At 41.5% G+C, this 20,327-nt stretch overlaps 1 protein-coding gene across 1 annotated transcript; it reads left to right on the forward strand.

The window, feature by feature from the left end:
* Positions 1 to 25: 25 nt before the first annotated feature.
* gatb (glutamyl-tRNA(Gln) amidotransferase, subunit B) lies at positions 26 to 20,079 on the forward strand. Its single transcript, XM_085458988.1, has 13 exons — positions 26 to 262; positions 3,607 to 3,760; positions 3,846 to 3,959; positions 8,483 to 8,681; positions 9,244 to 9,366; positions 9,478 to 9,591; positions 12,477 to 12,561; positions 13,058 to 13,102; positions 13,387 to 13,579; positions 13,784 to 13,917; positions 19,337 to 19,415; positions 19,542 to 19,676; positions 19,761 to 20,079. Exons 1-13 carry the CDS (start codon positions 117 to 119, stop codon positions 19,884 to 19,886), a joined length of 1,647 nt encoding a protein of 548 aa, XP_085315114.1. The 5' UTR covers positions 26 to 116; the 3' UTR covers positions 19,887 to 20,079.
* Positions 20,080 to 20,327: the final 248 nt, after the last annotated feature.

A 20,327-nucleotide genomic window follows, 5' to 3' on the forward strand; every position in this document is an offset into this window, starting at 1 on the left:
AAATACACAATGCTGGGGTTTGTAGTTTTAAACCTCAGCTAGCGGCGTAGGCCTATATACTAACTGCTACTTAAAAAAACTACAATTCCCGTGTTTGTCAGAGCAGCGACACCAACATGGCTGCCTCCTGTGTTGCAGCAAGTGAGCTGCTCAATAATATAAAACAAATATCAGCCTTGCGTCCAAAGGCTTCGTACGCAGTTAGGGCCGTGAGCACCACAAGCCCACAGTGCCACGCTCAACTCCCGCAGAGGGCACGAAGGTAAGAAAGGGTGCTGAGTTATTGTGTGTGCGTGTGTTTATCGTCTCTGACCTGCAGGTTAACCTGCATGTTGCCTTGGTGTTGAGCTATAATAATACCTCTTTAGGGTCTTCTTATTAACAGCAGCCGGGTGAGAAAAGTCATTAACGGCAGCCTCCACTTGTCAGCCTGGTGAAAAACACTGCAGACAAAAGAACATTACTGCGTATGCGACATGATTCGCGATTTCATCAACAAAATACGCCCTGAACATTATGCATTCATGTGGTCGAACAGCTTAATATACGTTTATTAGTCTTTTAAACGGCATTTGGAGTATAAGCTTTATCTTGTGGCTCGGTTAAAAACAGTTAGCAGAGGATGGTTTCGATCCATCGACCTCTGGGTTATGGGCCCAGCACGCTTCCGCTGCGCCACTCTGCTGTGGAGTTATGAAGGTGATACAAATCTAGTGGCTGAGCTAACGGTGCAAAGATTTTCTTAGGGCTTGACCTAAGATAGATGAGGAATAATAATGGATGAAAATCAGTAGAAGCAAGATAGAACGTGTGCATGGAAGAGAGGTACAGCAGGTGCAACAGTAAAGCTGCAGGAAGCAGAGGTAAAGAAGTTGGGGTCAACCAAAGCAAAGGACAACGCTCAAAAGAGGTGAAGAAAAAAGTGCAGGCAGGGTGGAGCAGCGGAGATTAGTGTCAAGAAGGGATTTATGACACAAGGATAGCAGCAAGATGGTAGTGGGATGTATGGTTTGAAGATGGTGTCATTGACAAAAAGACAGGAAGCTGAGCTGGAGGTGTTTAGATTTCCTTTGTGAGTAACCAGAACGGACTGTATTAGAAATAAGTTCATCAGAGTGACAGTTCAAGTTTTACCATTTTGGAGACAACGTTTCAGAGTCAAGGCCAAGGTGGTTTAGATGTGTACAGAGTGGCCAAGATAGTGGATACAATGGACAAAGGATGTTAAAGATGGAGCTGCCAGGCACGGCAACAGAGAAGATTCATGGAGGTAGAGGAGGACATGCTGAGGGTTGTTGTGAATTTGTTAAAAAGTTTGTTAAAAAACTACCATCATAGTTTCAGTTTAGGTATGGTTATGTACCAGATTTTTACTACTTCCTGGATACTCAACCGGTTGCCTTGGAGCAAAAAAAAAAAAAGTCATGTTACTTTTATTCTACTTAAGTAGTTCAGTTTCATGTGGCTTTATGCTTCTAGCCCAATTTTAAATTAGTTATTTTTCTTTTTACTCTGTTTTATGTGAAATCTATAGAGCAGCTAAGGAAAAAACACACATTGTGTGTCCATATTAGATAAAGGATGTTGAATATGGAGGGAGACTACAGAGAAAATTCATGGGTGTAATGAAGGAGGACATTTAGAGACCTGGTGATACCAGGGGGTGCCTTTTGCTAAGGCGATGTTGTCTTTATCAGTTTTATTTAGCTTTTCAAAGGGTTAAGGCAACAGTACAGACAGCAGTCTCTGTGCTTTTGTCCATAGAGTCACTCGAAGATACAAGCTATCCATCTGCCATGGTCACAGGATGCCGTTAGAACACTGTAATAACAGATGACGTCAACGTGTGGTGCAATGTGAAAGATTACACGGAGACAGAATAAGACAATATGGAGCCTTTCATTCAGGATGCTCACCAAGCCTCTTACATCTGTGGCAGAAATCATGTTACTGTCGTGCAGTGTATCATACATCAAATGCAGTCTGTGTCTGAATAACAGGATGCCACGAGTTAAACAGATTAATGCAGACAGACATTTTAAGCTTTTCATCTCTGAAGAGTGCTTTAGGATTGCGTGCATGTTTCAGCTGAGAGAAACTACACAATATCAGTCCACTATGTACCAGTCATACTCCTTTAGGATATTAAATCAAGGCTACAACATAATGCAATTTAAATAACTACTGTATTATTATAGGGTCTTTACTTTAGTATAAGCACCTTAAGGCAATTGTGGTTGTGGTTTGGCACTACTACAAGTGGCACCTGAGTAGAACATCTGTTGCAGACACTAAGCTTTCCTACTAGTTTTTCTCAGTGGTCACAGATATAACTGTGGCTGCAATTCTTTTTGCTTGTATCTAGATACAAGCAAAAAGCGGCTTTTTTTTTTTTTTTACTTCTCATCCGTAAATAATCTGCTCTTTCACGTGATTCAGTTTATTTTGAAAAGTCTCAACAGGATCTTGAGCTTTATTGTGAAAGGTTTATGTGGAACATAAACAAGCGGACACGCGAAGGTGTTACCGTCGTTGTTGCTAACCACAACGCATAAAAACAGGCGCTTGTCCGTCCGTAGTGTGGTTATATTAAATATAAGAGAAAGAGAGAACTTTAAGAAATTAATATAGCCACTACAGTGACCATCAGAACGATGAAAAAATATTGCCGTAAACAGTTTATTTTGCCACACCACCAAACAAACGATAGCGTAAAATGAAACGATAGATGTTTTTATATCATCATCCGATATATATCGTTATATCGAACAGCTCTAAAGAAGATTATTATTTACTCTCTCTGTTAGGATTATATTTCATTTAGATGATTGTTAAAAAAAAAATCCTCAGTGCCTGAAAGTGAGCTTAACTTTCATATTGTCAGGACACCACGACACTACCAAGAAACTGTAAGTGGGACCAGAAGTGGAAACACTAACTTTTCAAAAGCAAAGCCAGAAACTGAACAGCTGTTTTGACTCGTGCTGTGCCGTTCATTCATCTTTGAGTCTGTTATGGCGTTTTTCAAGTTTTTATTAATGAACTGAGAAAGTGTAGTTTCATAAAGTTGTGTCATTTGCAGCCTACCTGCATTTGCTCCTGTCGGCCACATAGTAGGTCAGAATAAAGTTTTTAGGGCTTAAGTTAAGTTATAGTCTCCAAGCCCAGCCTCTGGGCTGTAAACAAAACAAAACACAGGTTTCTGCATACATTATTGAATGCAGAATTTATTAAAGCAGAATATGAACTGACAGAATAAGGCCTTTCAAGGTGAAAGGTCCCAGTGTCTGAACGTAGTTTCAGAGCCATATGGGAAGATGTCCTTGCAAACTCTTTGGAAAAGGACAAAAACATCTTCTTCTTCTACTTCTTTTGTGCTTTTGCTTCCTTTGTGAGAAAACAGTGTACATCAAAAGCGCTGCCAATTATAAAGTGTAATTGTAGGCATCTAAACACACTTCAAACCCATAACCCGCACGAAATTTGCTCATTTCCTTAACACCTCAAAGCCAGATTGTATTTTCCTTTGCCATAGTACACAAATACAGCCCACCTGTGTAGTTGAATTTTCTTTCATGTTTTTTGTTTCTGTACCGCGTGTCTCAGTGCTCCCCAGCAGCTGGTCGGCGTGGTGGGTTTGGAAATTCATGCTCAGATTAACTCCAGTACCAAGCTGTTCTCTGGCGCTCCGGTTCGCTTCTCGGCTCCTCCGAATTCCCTGGTGTCATTCTTCGATGCATCCTTACCCGGCACATTACCTGTAAGTTATGCTTCATGTGATTAGAATAAACGTAACCTGTCATTCTTAGATCATCTGTCCCCATAATGTCCCCGTGTTTCCCCAGGTCCTGAACAAGCGCTGCGTCGAAGCAGCGGTGATGACAGGACTGGCTCTTAACTGCGCCGTAAATAGGAAGTCGCTTTTTGACAGGAAACACTACTTTTACGCTGACCTCCCTGTAAGTTCTCGTTTTCCTGTCCTCGGTTGTCACTTTCTGTGCAGCATCTATGGATCGGTGGGAAGGAGAGTGATAGCACAGGAGACAGGGGTTATCTAAGAGACAGGACTCATTATCATCCTCCACGCTGCTTCCTTGCTTTGACTTTTATGCAAGCTGTGCTCGTCTGCTTCCCGCCTTTCCATCACAACTGTTCCGGTGAACTCTCCCAGCCGTGAGCTCTAATTTAAATGGTGAGCAAGTCTTGCAGAAGAAGCAAAAAGCAAAAAGGCAGTGTTTTCCTCACATACACAGAAAAATAACACTGAAAATGACCAGTGCTTTTAACTTGCCAGCTCATTTCCTTCAGTTCACTTCAATTTTTTTATTATCCACAGGTCATTGCCTCCTCCATGCTGTTAAGTTTGTGCTTTCTCTCTTTTATTTACTTAATTTCAGTCATTATCAGAATTGGAAAAACCAAACTTAAAGTAACTGGATGGAACTGCACAGATTCACAACTTATCATATTAACTGTGAGCTAATATTATAAATTGTAAATTAAATAGTGAAAGTAAAATAGTTGGGTGAGCAGAGGCTGAATGATCTCCAGTCATTAACCAATAATGGGCTCTATTTGGATATTGGCTGCCGGCCATTTTCTTAAAGTGGATGTTTGTGTTTTGTAATGTTGGCTATCGCACTCTTAATTGAAACTATCCATATGGTTACTGTTGAATGCCCCCTTTTAAAGCAGCAGAACAGATCCAGCCAAACCAAAACTTGTAGCAGTGTAAAGTTCGAGTGTGTGCTAAACTCATAGAGTGTATGTAAAGAAAAAAAATGGACAAAGCCATTGTGATGTCAGCCATAGGTTTCTGAAGCTCTGCTTGGAGATTTTGTTAGCATCATATCATGTTGCTGGTTTGAAGCCCATATTCGAAGGAGAGAGTAGAGTGCTAAGCATCTCACAAACAGAACCACAGATACCTGCTAAGCATAATACAAAAGTTACTAGATTTTGACCCACCAAAACTGGTGGTCAGAAAATTGCATTTAAAACATGCCAGTAGAGATCAACACCACAAATGCAGCCAAGAGATGCAATTCAGTAACCAGGACTTTCAAAGGTGTTGCCAAACAGCATCCCGCTGCAAAGCAAACACACTCCTAATTTAGCTTTTAAGACCCCAAGATGCTTAAACTCCCTTCACTTGGTGCAGTAATTGCTCCATGACCTGGAATACGCACTCAGACTTGGATGTGCTAATTCTCATCTCATCTGCACTTTTTAAATCACTGGGGATTGGCTTTAAAAAAGAAAAGAAAAATGCACCGAATGGGAAAAGAAGAAAACAAAAGTGACAAGGCCTTTGTGACTGCAGGCTCTAATGTTGTAGTTGGCTGCTGAATGTCTATATGCTGTGGTGTGTATCAACATGCAAATTCATGCATAAATAGAAAAACAGAGAAAAAAAAACTTTTTATCTTGAAGTGAGAGAAGAAAAACTAATAAGTGAATGTTAAATTAAACATATTATTTAAAATTTAAAAAAAAAAAACAGGACATGTAAGAGAGAACATGAAAGAAGGTAAGGAGGATTGCTAAACGTCCCCAGCAGGCATGGCCCCCACAGGAGTAGGTCACAGGGGGGCAGGGCATGCAGTATTTAAATATCTAACGGCAGGATGTATAAGCTGAATAGTAGCAATACTGGAAGAGATACCCCAACCTCCCAAAAAACCCTCTTTAACGGTGATATTTCCATTAAACTGTCTTGCCCAAGTCATATTCACTTTGCTTTCTGTAATGGAGTGCTTGCATGGAAAGGTTTCTCAACCCTTCAGTAGCCCTGGGGTAATTTTACTGCCATTATAAATGACATTTTAAGGCTTGGGTGGAACAGACAAAATGTCATGGGAGCTCTACAGTGACTTAGCCAACAGAGACCTCCTGCTAATAAATCTAGAAATTTCTCAAAAGAAAGGTGTAAGAGAATTTTACTTTTCAAGTTTGTTTTCAAAGTGTAGCCAGCCCTGGTAAGACATTTTGCTAACAGAGCTTTGGGCAAAGTAATGAAGAGGGTAATTATGGACTAAATAAAAGTTTCATTTTCTTTGGAGTGTACCATATTTCAATGAAACTGCTCAAAGAAGTTCATTATGGAGAGTACTTTCTTGAAGTAGCAAGCAAAAAACAAAAAACTTTAGCTGGTGGTTTTATTTATTTACTTTCTCATCTAACTTGACTTTATTGTGAGCAGATGTGACTGCATAAGCATGATGAAGAACATCCATTATATGCAGATCTTTACAGATTGACGTTCTCCCGTTTAATTTTAGGGGAATTACTGATTTTGTGGCAGCAGTGCACATTTTCACTGTTGTAAATGATACATTGTCTCCTCTCAAAGTTCATCAATCTTCCAGCAAAATCCCCTCCAGAAGCGCGGGGATTATTGTTGGGCTCCTCTCGCTTCCTTGCATGTTTGTAGAACTTTACATCATCTCCTTTGGATTCATCCTCAACACACACGGCAGGATTAAGATTATTATTTTTCTTTTGAGAACTCGTGCCAGTAGGTTTTATCCCAAAGCCTTATTGATGTTTTAAATACCTAGTGTAGTCTGCTTTATAATCACTTAGTTTCCATTACTCTCACAGCTGCTTAAAGAGGGTGGTCTGTCTCAGTGAAGCAGCTTGATAATCTCAGAGTCAGAATGGCTTTAATTATGCAGATGATGGAATATTCTTCACATTCGACCAAAAGTTTGAGTGCAGTCTGTGCTCGTAAAAACCAAACGTGGAACAGGATCGAGGGAGAAATTATCCCGCCCTTGAAAAATACATTTGTAAATTGCATTGTACATTATTGATATGTTCCAGTAGAAATCCCTGATTGCATTTTGTAAAACACCACAGTTGCTCATTAAATGATTAATGCCGCTGTCCGAGCAGCATTCCTTCATTGAATTGAAATGGCAGGCAAGGCACATATATAAAGTTTTTAACAGCCCTTTAATAACATGCCTCAGCAGCTCCACGCTCATCTAAATAATTACAATTTCCTTGAGATATTAAGTTTCCAAATAAACAGACATGGCCTGGCCATTGAAGCTTTGACTTGTGTTTAATGAGAGAAATGAAATGTCTTTGTGACCTCGGCGGGGTAGCCGAGGAAAAACATCGGTGTGCAGGGGTGAGGAATTAGACGACCGACTGAGTCTTGTTTGTTTAGACTTTGGAATGAGTCAGAAAATGACTCAGGGGCTCACAATGTGGAAAAGAGTTGAAAGTGTGTGTGTGTGCGCGTTTGATCCTGCTTGAAACGGCGTGTGAGCAGACATGCATCTGTACGAGTCTCAGGAAGCGCTCATTAGGGCTCCGTGTTCTGTCACAGAGTAATTGCGAAAGCTTAATGTGGGTACAAGGATGCTGTTAACAGCAAACATGGCTCATCCAAAAAGCAGCTGATTTATTATGCAGGAAATGTAAATGGTCTCCACTTATTCAGATGCTCCCTAATGTCAGTAGTTGGTTGCACTTTCACCTGCAGAAATTGTCATTTTCAATGACCAGAGACAAAACTCGTGAAAGGATTAAGTGGGAAAGGGGGGGATTTCTGATGAGCTGCAACGGTAGTCACAAAATCTTGCAGATTTACAGATCAAATCCACCAAGAGGAGCAGAAGTTGAAAAAGAACATCCCCAGGAATCTTGTGTTGTTTTCTTCCTGTTTCTTTTAAAAGGAGGAGTTGTGGAGGTGATTGATTGTGTCGATCAGGCGCATTGTACAAAAAGCCGGTGACTAACAGCCCCCCCAAATCTCTTCTCCCACGTCCTCAGTCTCCTTAGCATAAGTGTGATTAATGTTTAGGTCTTGTGATGTGGTTGCCGTGGTAACGTCGAAATTAATACTCGGGGCAGCAGGTTCTTGTAGGAATAGAGGAGCTCATGAAATATTGTGCTTTTGTGAGCAGAAACCTTGAGTGAAATGCCAGCTCCTCCTGCATTATGACAGCCAAGCCAATCGCCGTGTCTAACTGACGCTCCCCGCCAGACCTTTACACGCAGCCATGACGCTGCAAAAACTCTACTGCAAGACTTCACGAAACAGTCTTTCTTCTATAATTAAAAGGATGTATTGGTTAAACAAAGTGAAGGATCATTTCTTCATTCAGTTAAAGAGGAGATGAAATTCCTATTTTAAACACATATACACTCACTGACAATTTATTAGGTATGCCTTGCTAGTACTGGATTGGACCCTTTTTTGCCTTTAGAGCTGCTTTAATTCTTCATGGCACCAGTTCAACAAGGTGCCGGAAACATTCCTCAGAGATATGTGGGCCATATTGGCATTTAACAAACCAGTCTTCAACCAACCAGCTATCCAGCACTCATATATTTCACTATACTTTAATTCACATAGCAGCTAACATAATAATTATAGGACATGTCTTTTAATCACGTAGTAAGTTGGGGCATGTTTTCAGGTTCTATTTTTTATTGAATTTTTTTGTATTGTATTTTCTTGTTTTAGGCTGGATACCAGATCACTCAACAACGTTTGCCAATCGCAGTAGATGGCGTGCTTACTTACAGCCTCCTTGGAGGGAAAAAGAGGAACCAGGTGATGAGAAAAAATGTGACCATCAAACAGATTCAGCTGGAACAGGACAGCGGCAAGAGTCTCCACGATGACGTCCGCAGCCAGACACTCATAGACCTCAACAGAGCAGGTAGCAATACAGAGGAAGAGTCTGCTCAATGGAAAAAAATCAATGATAAATCAGTCCTGCTCATGTCTTGTACATCCAATAGTGGCAGCTTATTCCTGTGATTCTCCTGATGCCATTTAAAAGCCGTCACTGAGCTAAACCGGTCTTTGCTTGATTAATTTTTTTATCAAGAACTTCAGCTAAAAAATGGACACCGGTAAATACTGTATTTACTGCGTATTTACTACTCATTGATTAGCTGTTTACTCCGCCACTGAACTGGTATTTAAAAGTCACTGGAAGAAAAACCTCAGAGTTATAATGTGTCAGAGGCCTGAGGGCTGCCAGCGTGTAGCAGCAGGTGTTTGGCAGTTGACTTTCCTAAACCATCTTTTGATTAAGAAATTAAACTATTTTTAAGAAGATGTTTTTATGATTGACAGACAGCAGCAGCAGCTGGAAAAGTCATAGAATTCCAGTGATAATGTTTTGATTTTTAAAAACTAATATTAGGTTAATCAACAAAGCAAGGGTTTATCACTGAGCTTCAGACCCTTGAGATGTGAAACGTTGCTGTCTTCAGGTGTAGGTCTGATGGAGCTGGTGATGGAGCCAGACATGAGCTGTGGAGAGGAGGCTGCTGCAGCTGTCAGAGAGCTGCAGCTCATCCTGCAAGCTCTAGGCACCTGTCAAGGCAACATGTCTGGTATGGAAATCACTCTCTGTCTCTCTCCTTCTCTCGTGCTTCCAAGCTGCCACACTTCTAAACCTAAACTTAACTCTCTCCGCGTGCATCTATTTACCTCTTTTTGCTCAGAGGGGCAGCTGAGAGTGGATGCCAATGTCTCGGTGCACAGACCTGGAGAGCCACTGGGCGTCAGGACAGAGGTGAAGAACATCAACAGCATTCGATACCTTGCCAGAGCTATAGGTAAGCACCGATAAAAAGTTTGAGACTCAGTAGCAAGGATAGCAGAAAGCGCCTCAGGCATTTATTCATTTATTTTTTGAATTTACTTTATCTGAAAGGGTCTTAACTGCACGCATGATTGCTCACACATTTTAGTCCTTTTTTAGTTGACATTTAAACAGGTCATGTTCAGATGAAATGGTGTTTCAGAGTTTTGCGTTTTGTGGTAGCTGCATCTACCAGCTTGTGGTAATATTGTCCAGGTCAAGATGTCTTGTGCCTACGATATGTTGAGCTGATTTTGACACACGCTGTAGTGCAGCTATTCTATTGTAATACTTCACAGTTGGTTACTATGCTCTCCACAGTGCTGCTGTACTTTGATTATGGCTCTTGTATTAAAAGCGGAGGTAAAATGAACAAGCTGTCAGTGTTTTCTTCTTCAGATTGCGTGAACGGCTTTTTAGGACAGTTATTAAGTTGCTGAACTATTGACATGACATATGTAGCAGATGTTCTATAGATTGGCTTTATTAGCCAAAAATCCAAAACTTGGAAGCTGACTCTCAAATTTTTACACTTACATTTCCTTTACAACCAATCAATCAATCAAGTAAAATCACTTCTATTTTTACATCCCTGTGTCACAAATATTAAACATTTGCTGAATGTTCCCTTGATCATAATAAAATAGCGTGGGTGCAAACTTCACCCATGCTTGGTGGAGGAATACAATCTAGACAGTTTTTCATTTGCCAAAGATGAATAAGAGAATTAAGAGGCAGCATCCAAGAACTTTGTACAGATAGTTTTGGAGGTACAGAGATGTTTAGGAGAGAGAACAATGCACTTTTTATTCAGACTGATTAACACAGTGCTGGGGAACGAGAGGATGCTTGAGGAATGAGGAAGAAGCACACTGATACCAATTTTCAAGAACAAGGGTGATGTGCAGAGCTTTAGTCACCAAAAAGGGATAACTTGATGAGCCATACCATGAAGTTATAGGAAAGAGTTATTGAAGGAAGGCTAAGAAGTGAGGTGACGATCAGTGAGCAGCAGTATGGCTTCATGCACAGAAAGGGCTCTACAGATGATATGTTTGCTTTGAGCAGGTTTATGGAGAAGGATGGAGAAGGTCAGAAGGAGTTGCACTGAGGTCTTTGTGGACCTAGAGAAAGCATAAGATAGGATGCCAAGAGAAGAGCTGTGGAAGTGCATGAGGAACTCAGGAATGGCAGAAAACTGAGGGTGGTACAGGACATTTATGAGTACAGAGTGGTGAGGTGTGCAGTAGGAGTGACTGATGGGTTCAAGATTGAGGTAAGTCTACTCTGAGCCCCTTCTTGTTTGCAGTGTTGATGGACAGGTTGGCAGATGAGATCAGGCAGGAGACTCTGTGGACTATGATGTTTGCAGACAACATTGCAAGTGGAAGAGAGGCTGGAGAGGTGAAGGTGTGCTCTGGGGAGCAGAGCAATGAAAGTCAGTAGAAGCAAAAGAGAATACATGTGCGCGTGAGTGAGAAGGGGGCAGAGGTAACACAAAGCTGCAAGGAGTAAAGGTAGAAGAGTTTAAATATGTTGGGTCAACCATCCAAAGCAAAGGACGGTACACAAGAGAGGTGATTTTTGGACCCAAGGATAGCAGCAAGAGTGAAAGGCAAAGTTTATGAAATGGCAGTGAGAGGGAGATGGTGGCACTGACAAAAAGACAAGAGGCCGAGCTGGAGATGGTAGAGTTGAAGATGTTTATTTGTCATTAGGAGTGACCAGAGCCGCCGGGATTAGAAATGAGTACATCAGGTTGATCAGTCTGGAGACAAGGTTAGAGAGGCAAGGTTGAGAAAGTGGATATAATGGATAGGGGATGTTGAAGACATCAACCAGGCAAGAGGGAAAGAGGAAGACCACAGAGAAGATTCATTGAGGTCATGAAGGATGACATGCATAGGGTTGGTGTGTCAGAGGAAGCTGCCAGAAAGAGAGTGAGATGGAGGCAGATGGTTCCCTCTGCTGACCCCTAAATGGAGCAGCTGAAAGAAGCAAAGTTGGGATAAAAAGTTTTAACTTTTGTCATTTTTAATCTGACTAGCAGCTCTATGAAAACATAATTGTCATGCTGCATTTATTAATTAAATCCATGAACTAAATACTTGTACCAGATTATTACTTGGTTGAACCCCTAACTTCCCGAAGTCTCCAATCAGTCTGGTTACCTTGGAAGGAATAAATCTCGTTACTTTGACTCCAATATTTCCCTTTCATGAGGCTTTATACATTCCTCTTTTTCATTTGATAGCTATAGAAAAGCAAAGAAAAAGCATGCGTAGTGTGACATAACCATCATATTTTTACTATGTCAGTGCCTAGAAATAGACCCAGTTTAGTAAAAGCAAAATTGCTGGATTCATGTAGAGGCATTAAGACAGGAAGTATAGTTGAAACTGACAGTAACTTGTGAAGCGTACGTTTTTTGGACTGACAGCTATTCACAAACAATTAGCTGCGTGATAGCAGCATGTGATGATTAACTGACTTCTTGCAGCTGTTCATAGATTTTGTGTCAGCTATAACTTTGCTGATTTTTAACTGAGCTTCACTTCAAACAAGCTAGTAGTCTCAGAAAATTTCAGTACTTGAGATGCAGGTTTTGGAAGTGCGTTTTGGCATATAGCAGCGCTGTGCTTCAGTTATTTATCAATTAAGTTGTTTCACATTTACTCTGCGGCTGAACTGATATTTAAAAGTCACAGGGAAAACAGAAGGCTGTTTATCAGAGTTATAATGTGGCAGCACTCAGAGAGTCAACGATCACCGGCGTATAACAGCAGGTGTTTGGCATTTAGCACCAAATTATATTTGCGGTTCTGTATTTGTGTTCATGTTCTCCTTGATATTCATCAGACTATGAGATCCAGAGACAGATTGATGTCCTGCAGAGAGGAGGGACGGTGCAAAACGAGACCCGGGCGTATGATTCCAAATCAGGGTAAGAGGATGAAAAAGCAGCGTCTTCATGCCAAGATGTAACTGCTACAGCACCCTGTGACTGGGATCTCTGCCTGCTTCATTAGTCGTGAGCTTTGCTGAGGACAAACCATCATGGTAATGATGATGAATAGAGCCATTTGGATGCTGCCGTCGTTCTATGTGCTACTCACAAGCTTATGAGCTCACAGAATAAGGCAGCTGAGGCCTTGATCATCCTCTGGTACCTCCCTCCCATGAGGTCTTGTATATCCGAGGTACATGGTGAAGCATGCTAAACAGTGTGGGGTGATGACCTGTGGATCTTTCTTCTCATTCCTGTGAAAGTGGTCACAGATCTGATGCCACTAGTTTGAAGAAAAGCAGGCTCACTGAAAGGGATCCCCACACATATGTTCATTCTTTGTTTTGAGTATTTTCATGTTTGTTTGATCTTCTCATCAAGAGAAACAAACATATTGAGCTATCATTTCTGATACTGCCACCTTGTCTTGTAGGGAGACTCTACCTATGAGGGACAAAGAGGGTCTTCAGGATTACAGGTGAGTGTAAGTTCATATTGTAAGTGTTTATAAAATCAGAGAAAGATCCTCTTACTGGGGTCTGGAGATTGACAGGTAGCTAAACAGACCTCACCTAAAGTGTGAACAGACGAAGAATGTGTTGTAGTTTAGGTAGGGGAATGATTGACAGGTTCAAGGCTGATGGAGTCGAATGATCAGGTGGCCAAGTGACAGCACAAGACGACCTTTTTTTCCCCAAACTTACCCGTACTGCTGATAAAACATTGTTCCCTGTTTTCACTCACCCCTCCTGCCTTTTTCAGGTTTATGCCAGAGCCCAACCTGCCCCCTCTGATTCTGTATGAGGATGATGCATCACTGCCCACTGGCATTGATGCGTGCCAGGTGGTAGTGGTGCAGAAGATAAAGGAAGGGCTGCCAGAGCTACCAAGTGTCAAAAGAGACAGGCTGGTGCAAACGTACGGCATCCTACCTGAGCACAGCTTCACTCTGGTGGTGAGTTTCTGAGTGGGAGAAACTGGGTGAAACCAGCCAGTGGGAGGAAGGGTAGTTCTTTCCTTTAAAAGCCAGTTGATCAGGTCTTACTTGTGTAGCTTGCTGGACTTTAACAGGATGTAGTTGTATACTGATGAGCTCTGCTTGTTTGATTCTAATTAGATTATATGTTTGTGAAGGAATCACTTTTTTATGTCAATGTAGAATGAAGATGGGTTGGTGGACTACTTTGAGGCTGTGTTAAAGGCAACCAAGAAGGAGCCAAGGAAGGTGATTGGCTGGGTAACAAATGAGCTGCTGGGTCACCTCAAACAGCAAGACATGAGTGTGTGCCAAAGGTGAGACACAGACACATAAACATGCTCCAAGTTCCAGGATGAGCATTTATCTAACCGCCAGGTAAAGACTTGGGGTCTCATGGGTGGCATGGTGGTGCAGTGGTTAGCACTGTTGCCTCACAGTAGCAAAGTCCCTTTTTTTGAACCTCCTAGTTGGCTGTTTGGGATTTCCACATTCTTCCTGTGACTGAATGAGTGAACCAGTTCTTTCTGTTCCACCTTTTCATTAGACCCTGAAGCACCCAGTCTGTTTCAGACTGAAAACTACTAAATAAAAGAAATAAACTGGATTTTGAGTGTCAGGAAACTCATGTAAAGAAAAAATAAGAATATTCTGAATGTTTGCAATGCATTGAGATGAAAGAAATTGATTCTGTGTTACAAATAAATTCCACTAGACATCTTTGTGGGGACCCGAAATTGGAACGTTACTATATTTGTGGGGACCAGCAGTCACTTAGGAGGACAAAAGTGCCTGTCCTCACGAGTTTGAAGGCATTATTCAGACTCAAAATGTGGTTTTAGTGTCAGGGTTACAATTAGGTTAGGCATTCATTTTTGATGGTTAGGGTAAGCGGCTAGGGAAATGTGTGTGTGTGTGTGTGTGTGTGTGTGTGTGTGTGTGAGTGATAGGAAGTAACTCATTAACTGATAAACACATAGCTTTGAATAAGCTGATCATTGTAAGGCTCAAGCTTTTTTATGTTTATCTGAAAGGGAGAGCACTACAGCTTTAGATACATAAATAACTCTCATCCATAACTATACAACAGCAAGCTGGGATATTCATTAATTCTGTCAGTGAGAAAGCTTTTTGGAGAATTGCTTTTTGAAGGCTTGATCTCTCCCTAAATAAGAAAGCCTGTTAGCTTGAAGATCTTCTAAAACACTCTTGACATTAAAGAGATTTTGATTTGGTATGAAAAGAGTTGCCATGGTACCTTTTACACTTGAAACATTAAAGAAAAAAAAACACACGCGCACACACAGACAAAGGTACATTTCAGGCCACCAGCTATGAATAAATAACACCTGTTGTCTCCCACCGTTTCTGTTTATGGCACTGTGTGACGCTAAATGTCCGACACTAATTTCAGCGCTTTCAGTCTAGCAATTTTCCTACAGTGGCAGTTCAATAATTACTGCAGCTAAAAGAAAAATGAGGGCGGTCAAAGGCGTCTGAGCTGTTGGTCCAACTGAGATTAGCAATGGAGCACAATGATAATTTCTTTGAACTCATTAAAGGCCGGAGTCATTACACAACACATGAAGTTTAAGTAATGGACTGACGTCAGCATAGATGCTGTGTGAGCTTTGCTTTATCTGCCGTTGCCAGACTGTTGTGAAGCATTTGTGTGCGAATAAACTCCAAAGAAGCTCGTGTTTATTTATGCGTAACGTTGCACTGGCTTTGGTTGAAAGGAGGAGGGTTGAAGAAAAACAAAGAGTGGCAAGCGGTTTAGAAACTGAGTCATATAAGTACTTGGAGGAATATTTTGAGTCTTCGGAGCTAGGGAGGAAATAACCGGAAGTTGGTTAGCAAATAAAAGTTCTCCAAGTGTTACAGTAATGTCTGATGCATGACCTCTGCTGCCCTGTCAGGCCTGCCCGCATTTCCTCTCGCTCCTCTGGCTCTAAGCCATTGACTTGGATTAATGAAATGAGAAATTGGGAAGCATATTGGTGGGACAGCTAGAGAAGTGAAACTCCAGACATGTCATTAAGAGCTCATCCAGCTCAGACATGTCGCTCTCCCAGAACCCCCCCTCCCACCCACCAGGGAAACTGCTGGGGGCTGCCTGTGAGTGAAACTAAGTGGCATATTTGTGGCAGGATGGCGACAGCATGATGACAGAATTGTGAAATGTCTCACCAGGCCCACATGATGGTAATGTTAAAAATATGAAGATGTGGAAAAAATATATAATGAGGGTCCCCTATTTCGATCCCAGCTTCCTTTTTGGGGGGGGGGTTTGTCCCCAACAGCTGGATGAGCAAAAGTATCCCTTTATGTGAACCACCTAATTCATATGGGGAGATTATTGCTGAACTTAAATCTGAAGCTGAAGCTTCTGTTGTTACAAAAAGGTTTTTCAATTGAGTTGTCGTGAAATATTCAGGTTTCTTTCATTAAGTTTGCATAATTCTATCAAAAAAGAGAAGAAGAAGCAGCTCGAAGTGGCAGACTCTGGATGTATCAACTATTTATTGCATTACCTTTAGCTCTCTATTTTAACAGAATATTCACACCTTATTATTCTTTTCATCTCATCTGTTCATTCTTTGATTTCTGTTAACTTTTCAGCTGTGCTACCACTCTCACCCTTCATCCTCTGAATTATCATCTAGTTTAACATCATTTTCTGGATTCTGAAGAATCGACTTCATTGCTCACAAGGAGAGTTTTCTTGCTCACAGGCGGTCTATTATCAGATGTTTTCTTTTTCATCTTCAGTCCACTGGACTCGGCTGTTTTCTTATTCCTAACTCGAATGCTTGTCAAAAACCTGCTGCTGTCCTTTTCACGTTCTCTTTGTAGTTTGTCTTGGCCTTGGGTGATGGGGAAACAGCGACAGGAGACACAAAAGCTTAGTGCCTTCCTGAGTATTTGATCTTGCCGATACGTTCAGTGCGCTCATGTATATTTATATCCTGATCAGTTGTCCTCATAAGCTGAAAAGAAATATTACAAGATGAGGCGATGATGTGAATATTAGCCCTGCTGGATATATGAAATGATAACACTACCTGATACTTTGGACAGAAGTATTAATCTGTCTACAGTGGGAAAAAAAAAAAAAAAAAAAAATATATATATATATATATATATATATATATATATATATATATATATATATATATATATATATATATATATATATATATATGTATATATGTGTGTATATATATATATATATATGTGTGTATATATATATATATGTGTGTATATATATATATATGTGTGTGTGTATATATATATATATGTGTATATAAAATCCACTCCAGGATTATTGCATTTCATAAATGACATGGGTAGTAAACAGAGTCAAGGCTCCCAATAGGCGGCACCAGTCACCTGTGCTTTCTCGTGGAATGAGAGACCTAGAAGGCACGGCTCATTTTGCTCCATGTAGCATCTTAGCCCAATCTCTTCCCACAGCAGACGGATCCACTTATTTGATCTGCCATAGGTTTTACCCACGATGCCCTTCCTGATGCAACCCTCCAGGCTTGAGATCAGCACTTGGAGCAGACTAGCTCGAGATGCCCTGAGGCTAGGTTTGTGCTTTCTCTCCCTGATTGGTGTGTAAAGTGAAGTGAGTTAATCACTTCACTGCAATTTTAAACAGTTATTCATAATTTTTGTTACTAAAAAACACGAGGGGTTCCCACAGGTGTTGATTCTTAACTTTAACTAATTCACTATAATATTGCCTGTAACATTTTCAGAGATGTATTCATTACTTTATAATTATTTTGACCATTTGTGCAAGACACTTTTTTTTTTTTTTTGCTCTCGGAGGAGGCGGACGCACTTTTTCTCCTTCTCCTCTCCCTTATCTTCCCTGCTTAGTTCTTATGTCCTTGTCTAGTCTCGTGTTTTTTGTATTACTTTTCCCTGGAACACACTCTCACAGTCTGTTTCTAAAACCTAAAGAGAATTATGGATTTGATCAACTGGTCTCTGAATGCTATTGACACCCTTTTCTCAACGAGAAGTCCTGGCTCGGGAGAGCCCGAGTGCCCTGGAGGGACTTTCCCTGCCGGATACACGATGGACGGGTGGCAGACATGGAGGATCGTGTGCCTGGCGGGACTGTCGATCGAGGACGCTGAAGATATCTACCTATTCGGAACCATGGTAACAGGGTTCCGAACAACACCTCTGAGCGGACGTTGGATTACATCTTGGAACAGCTGACTGCGGTCGTGAGGTCTCAGAATCTGCTCTTTGAGCAAAAGAATGACAACACCACAAAACTGAAGGTTAATAACATCATGGAGAAACTCGCGGTTCTCCAACGGGAGATTGAGAAACCAGTGTTGGAGTGTTAAAGAACAGCTTTGAAATTCTCATGAGTTGTTGCAAAAAGAAAAATTACCATCATAATCCGGCTACCCCTTCTGCACCAGCTGTGGGCTCAAGGCTGGAGCCAAACAAAAACTCCCTGATAACGACTGTGTTGAGTCTGTTCCTTCCCATTCCCTACAAGGCCACCTGGGTTGGCTGGAAGACTGTTTACTTAGCCTGGCAGGGCGAAGGACACTGTCTCAGCTGAACTATGGACACGCAAACACATACATATACTGATACTGATAAGCACTCACTGACGCATCACCCTCCCTACCCCGGATCCAACACCACCTCCAACGCTTACCTCCCCTCTGATGTGGACATCGGGTCAGCTGGAGGCGCAGTCGAAGATCAGTCCCAGATCAGATGTACACACTGGAACTCTTTCCCATGTTGCTTGTCTGCGTTTATTGTGCTATGGTGTGTTGATATCTGTGCATTCCTGTATTATCCTTTTGTGTTACACATTTCGATGTTTTTTTTCCTCGCTACCTAGCCTGACCTGTCTCCCCAATGTGATGTTTGTGTATTATATGTACGGTCGGCAAGGTCTGTCATCTCGGTTGTGGGCAAAAGACCTGCAACTGACAAATAAAGGCTATCTCATCTCATCACTTCAAGCTATTTAAAAATCTCTGCTTTTTATTCAGTTGATTGCAGTGCAGCAGTTGTCTTACAGATGTCTCTGAGGCTGATGGACAGCTTGGGAGTTTCATAATCCATTTTAGCTTTCTTTTTTATTTTGCTATTAAACCAAAAACGTGTGGCGGTTAACAATCACTGCCCTTGTTTATAACGACGAATACTTTTTCTAACGATCATACATTTTAGTATTGCTGTGCTCCAGAAAACCCTGCATATATATTTCAGTGTCACTGGTTTGTGCTCGCAGCGTGGACTGAGTCGAATATTTCGCCGTGCTTGTCAGTCGCATAGCTGCATATGCAGCAACAGCAGCAACGGTTCGTTGCCCCCTGAGGAAAAATGGGTGATCTCATGACAGGTGGAGATGATGTGTCACAAACATATCAGAGTTTTTGTTGGTGCAAGTAATGCACACAATATAAGGGTACATTTTTATTGATGCAGAAAACTATTTTTCGGATGTGTCGGTCATGGATCGTAGACCTCTGGTGCTCCATGAAGCCCACTTTGGGAACGGCTGGCCTATGGAATAAACACGGAGGCAAGGAAAAGACAAAACATCGCAGGCAAATCACAAATGTTGATTGATTCTTTTGTCCTTTCGGTGCAATCCTCTTCCCATCTCTTCTACCATTTATATCACAAATTCAAGTCCATCTATTAAAGTGTGATTAAATTACCGCTTTAATTTGATTTTAGCCCAATCTCTCCTTCTGCCCTGGCGGAGCTGCTGGAGCTCCAGGAAACAGGACACATCTCCTCTTCAGTTGCCAAGCAGGTCAGTCAGCTACACAGACAATGCAATTATCCCCTTTCGGTCTGTCATTCAACACACGCAACCCAGCTACCGCTTGTTTGTATTCTGCTTCTCACCTGCGTTTCACGGGTTTCTCCGTGTTCTTAGGTGTTCCAGGAGATGTGGAGGTCACCAGGCAAGACAGCCCTGCAGATCACCCAAGAGCAGGACTTGGGGCTTGTTAGTGACACCGCACAGCTGCACATCATCTGCCAGAAGGTGGTGGACTCGCATCCAGATGAGGTCAGGGCTCACAATGTCGCGTGTAATCACGAGTGAAACATCTCAAAAACATGTCCAAAAATCCCTCTGTGTGCCTCTCTGCAGGTTCACGCGATCAGAAGCGGGAACAAAAAAGTTCTGAACAAGTTGATGGGTCTGGTTCAGAAAGAGACCAAAGGAAGAGCTGATCCAGTTCTGGTGAGGGCGATTCTACAGAAGAAGACCTCGTGAAGATCGCACTGTAGTGTGAGACGCAACTGCATCAGTCTGACAATAAGACATGTTAGAAAAATAAAAACTATTTTGGCCTAATGGAAAAATCAGGCCCCTATTCTTATTTTTGACTTTGACATTTTGTAAATATTGAAATCTATTCTCGTCTGTATTTATATGTTTGAGAAGTAATAAAGTTTTCAGACTGTGACTGTCTGTAGCGGAGGTGCATTGCCGTTCAGTTTGTTTTGCCAGTGAACAAACAGAATTTCGAATCTTTCTTAGGATGTCCACTCATGGTGATAAGATAGTCAAGGTGGCTTTTATGTGCAGTTCTTTTATTTAAATCTAGTAGTCATGGCCATCAGGGATGGCTGAAAAGCTGATCTTAAGTATTATTTCCCTTAAAGCGAATGTGTGTAATTCAGTTTAATTCGTTCCATATAACTTAATGTCCCA

Source organism: Copadichromis virginalis, linkage group LG6 (assembly GCF_057382275.1).
Source record: "Copadichromis virginalis isolate Kocher_CV1m ecotype Utaka linkage group LG6, C_Virginalis_male_GT1.1, whole genome shotgun sequence".
NCBI lineage: Eukaryota > Metazoa > Chordata > Actinopteri > Cichliformes > Cichlidae > Copadichromis > Copadichromis virginalis.

Bases quoted from the DNA above. Each gene is read 5' to 3' on its own strand.
- gatb (XM_085458988.1), top strand. From the start codon at position 117: ATGGCTGCCTCCTGTGTTGCAGCAAGTGAGCTGCTCAATAATATAAAA. The intron at 9,592-12,476 runs GTAAGCACCGAT...GATATTCATCAG, and splicing joins ATACCTTGCCAGAGCTATAG to ACTATGAGATCCAGAGACAG. The intron at 19,416-19,541 runs GTCAGTCAGCTA...CCGTGTTCTTAG, and splicing joins CCTCTTCAGTTGCCAAGCAG to GTGTTCCAGGAGATGTGGAG.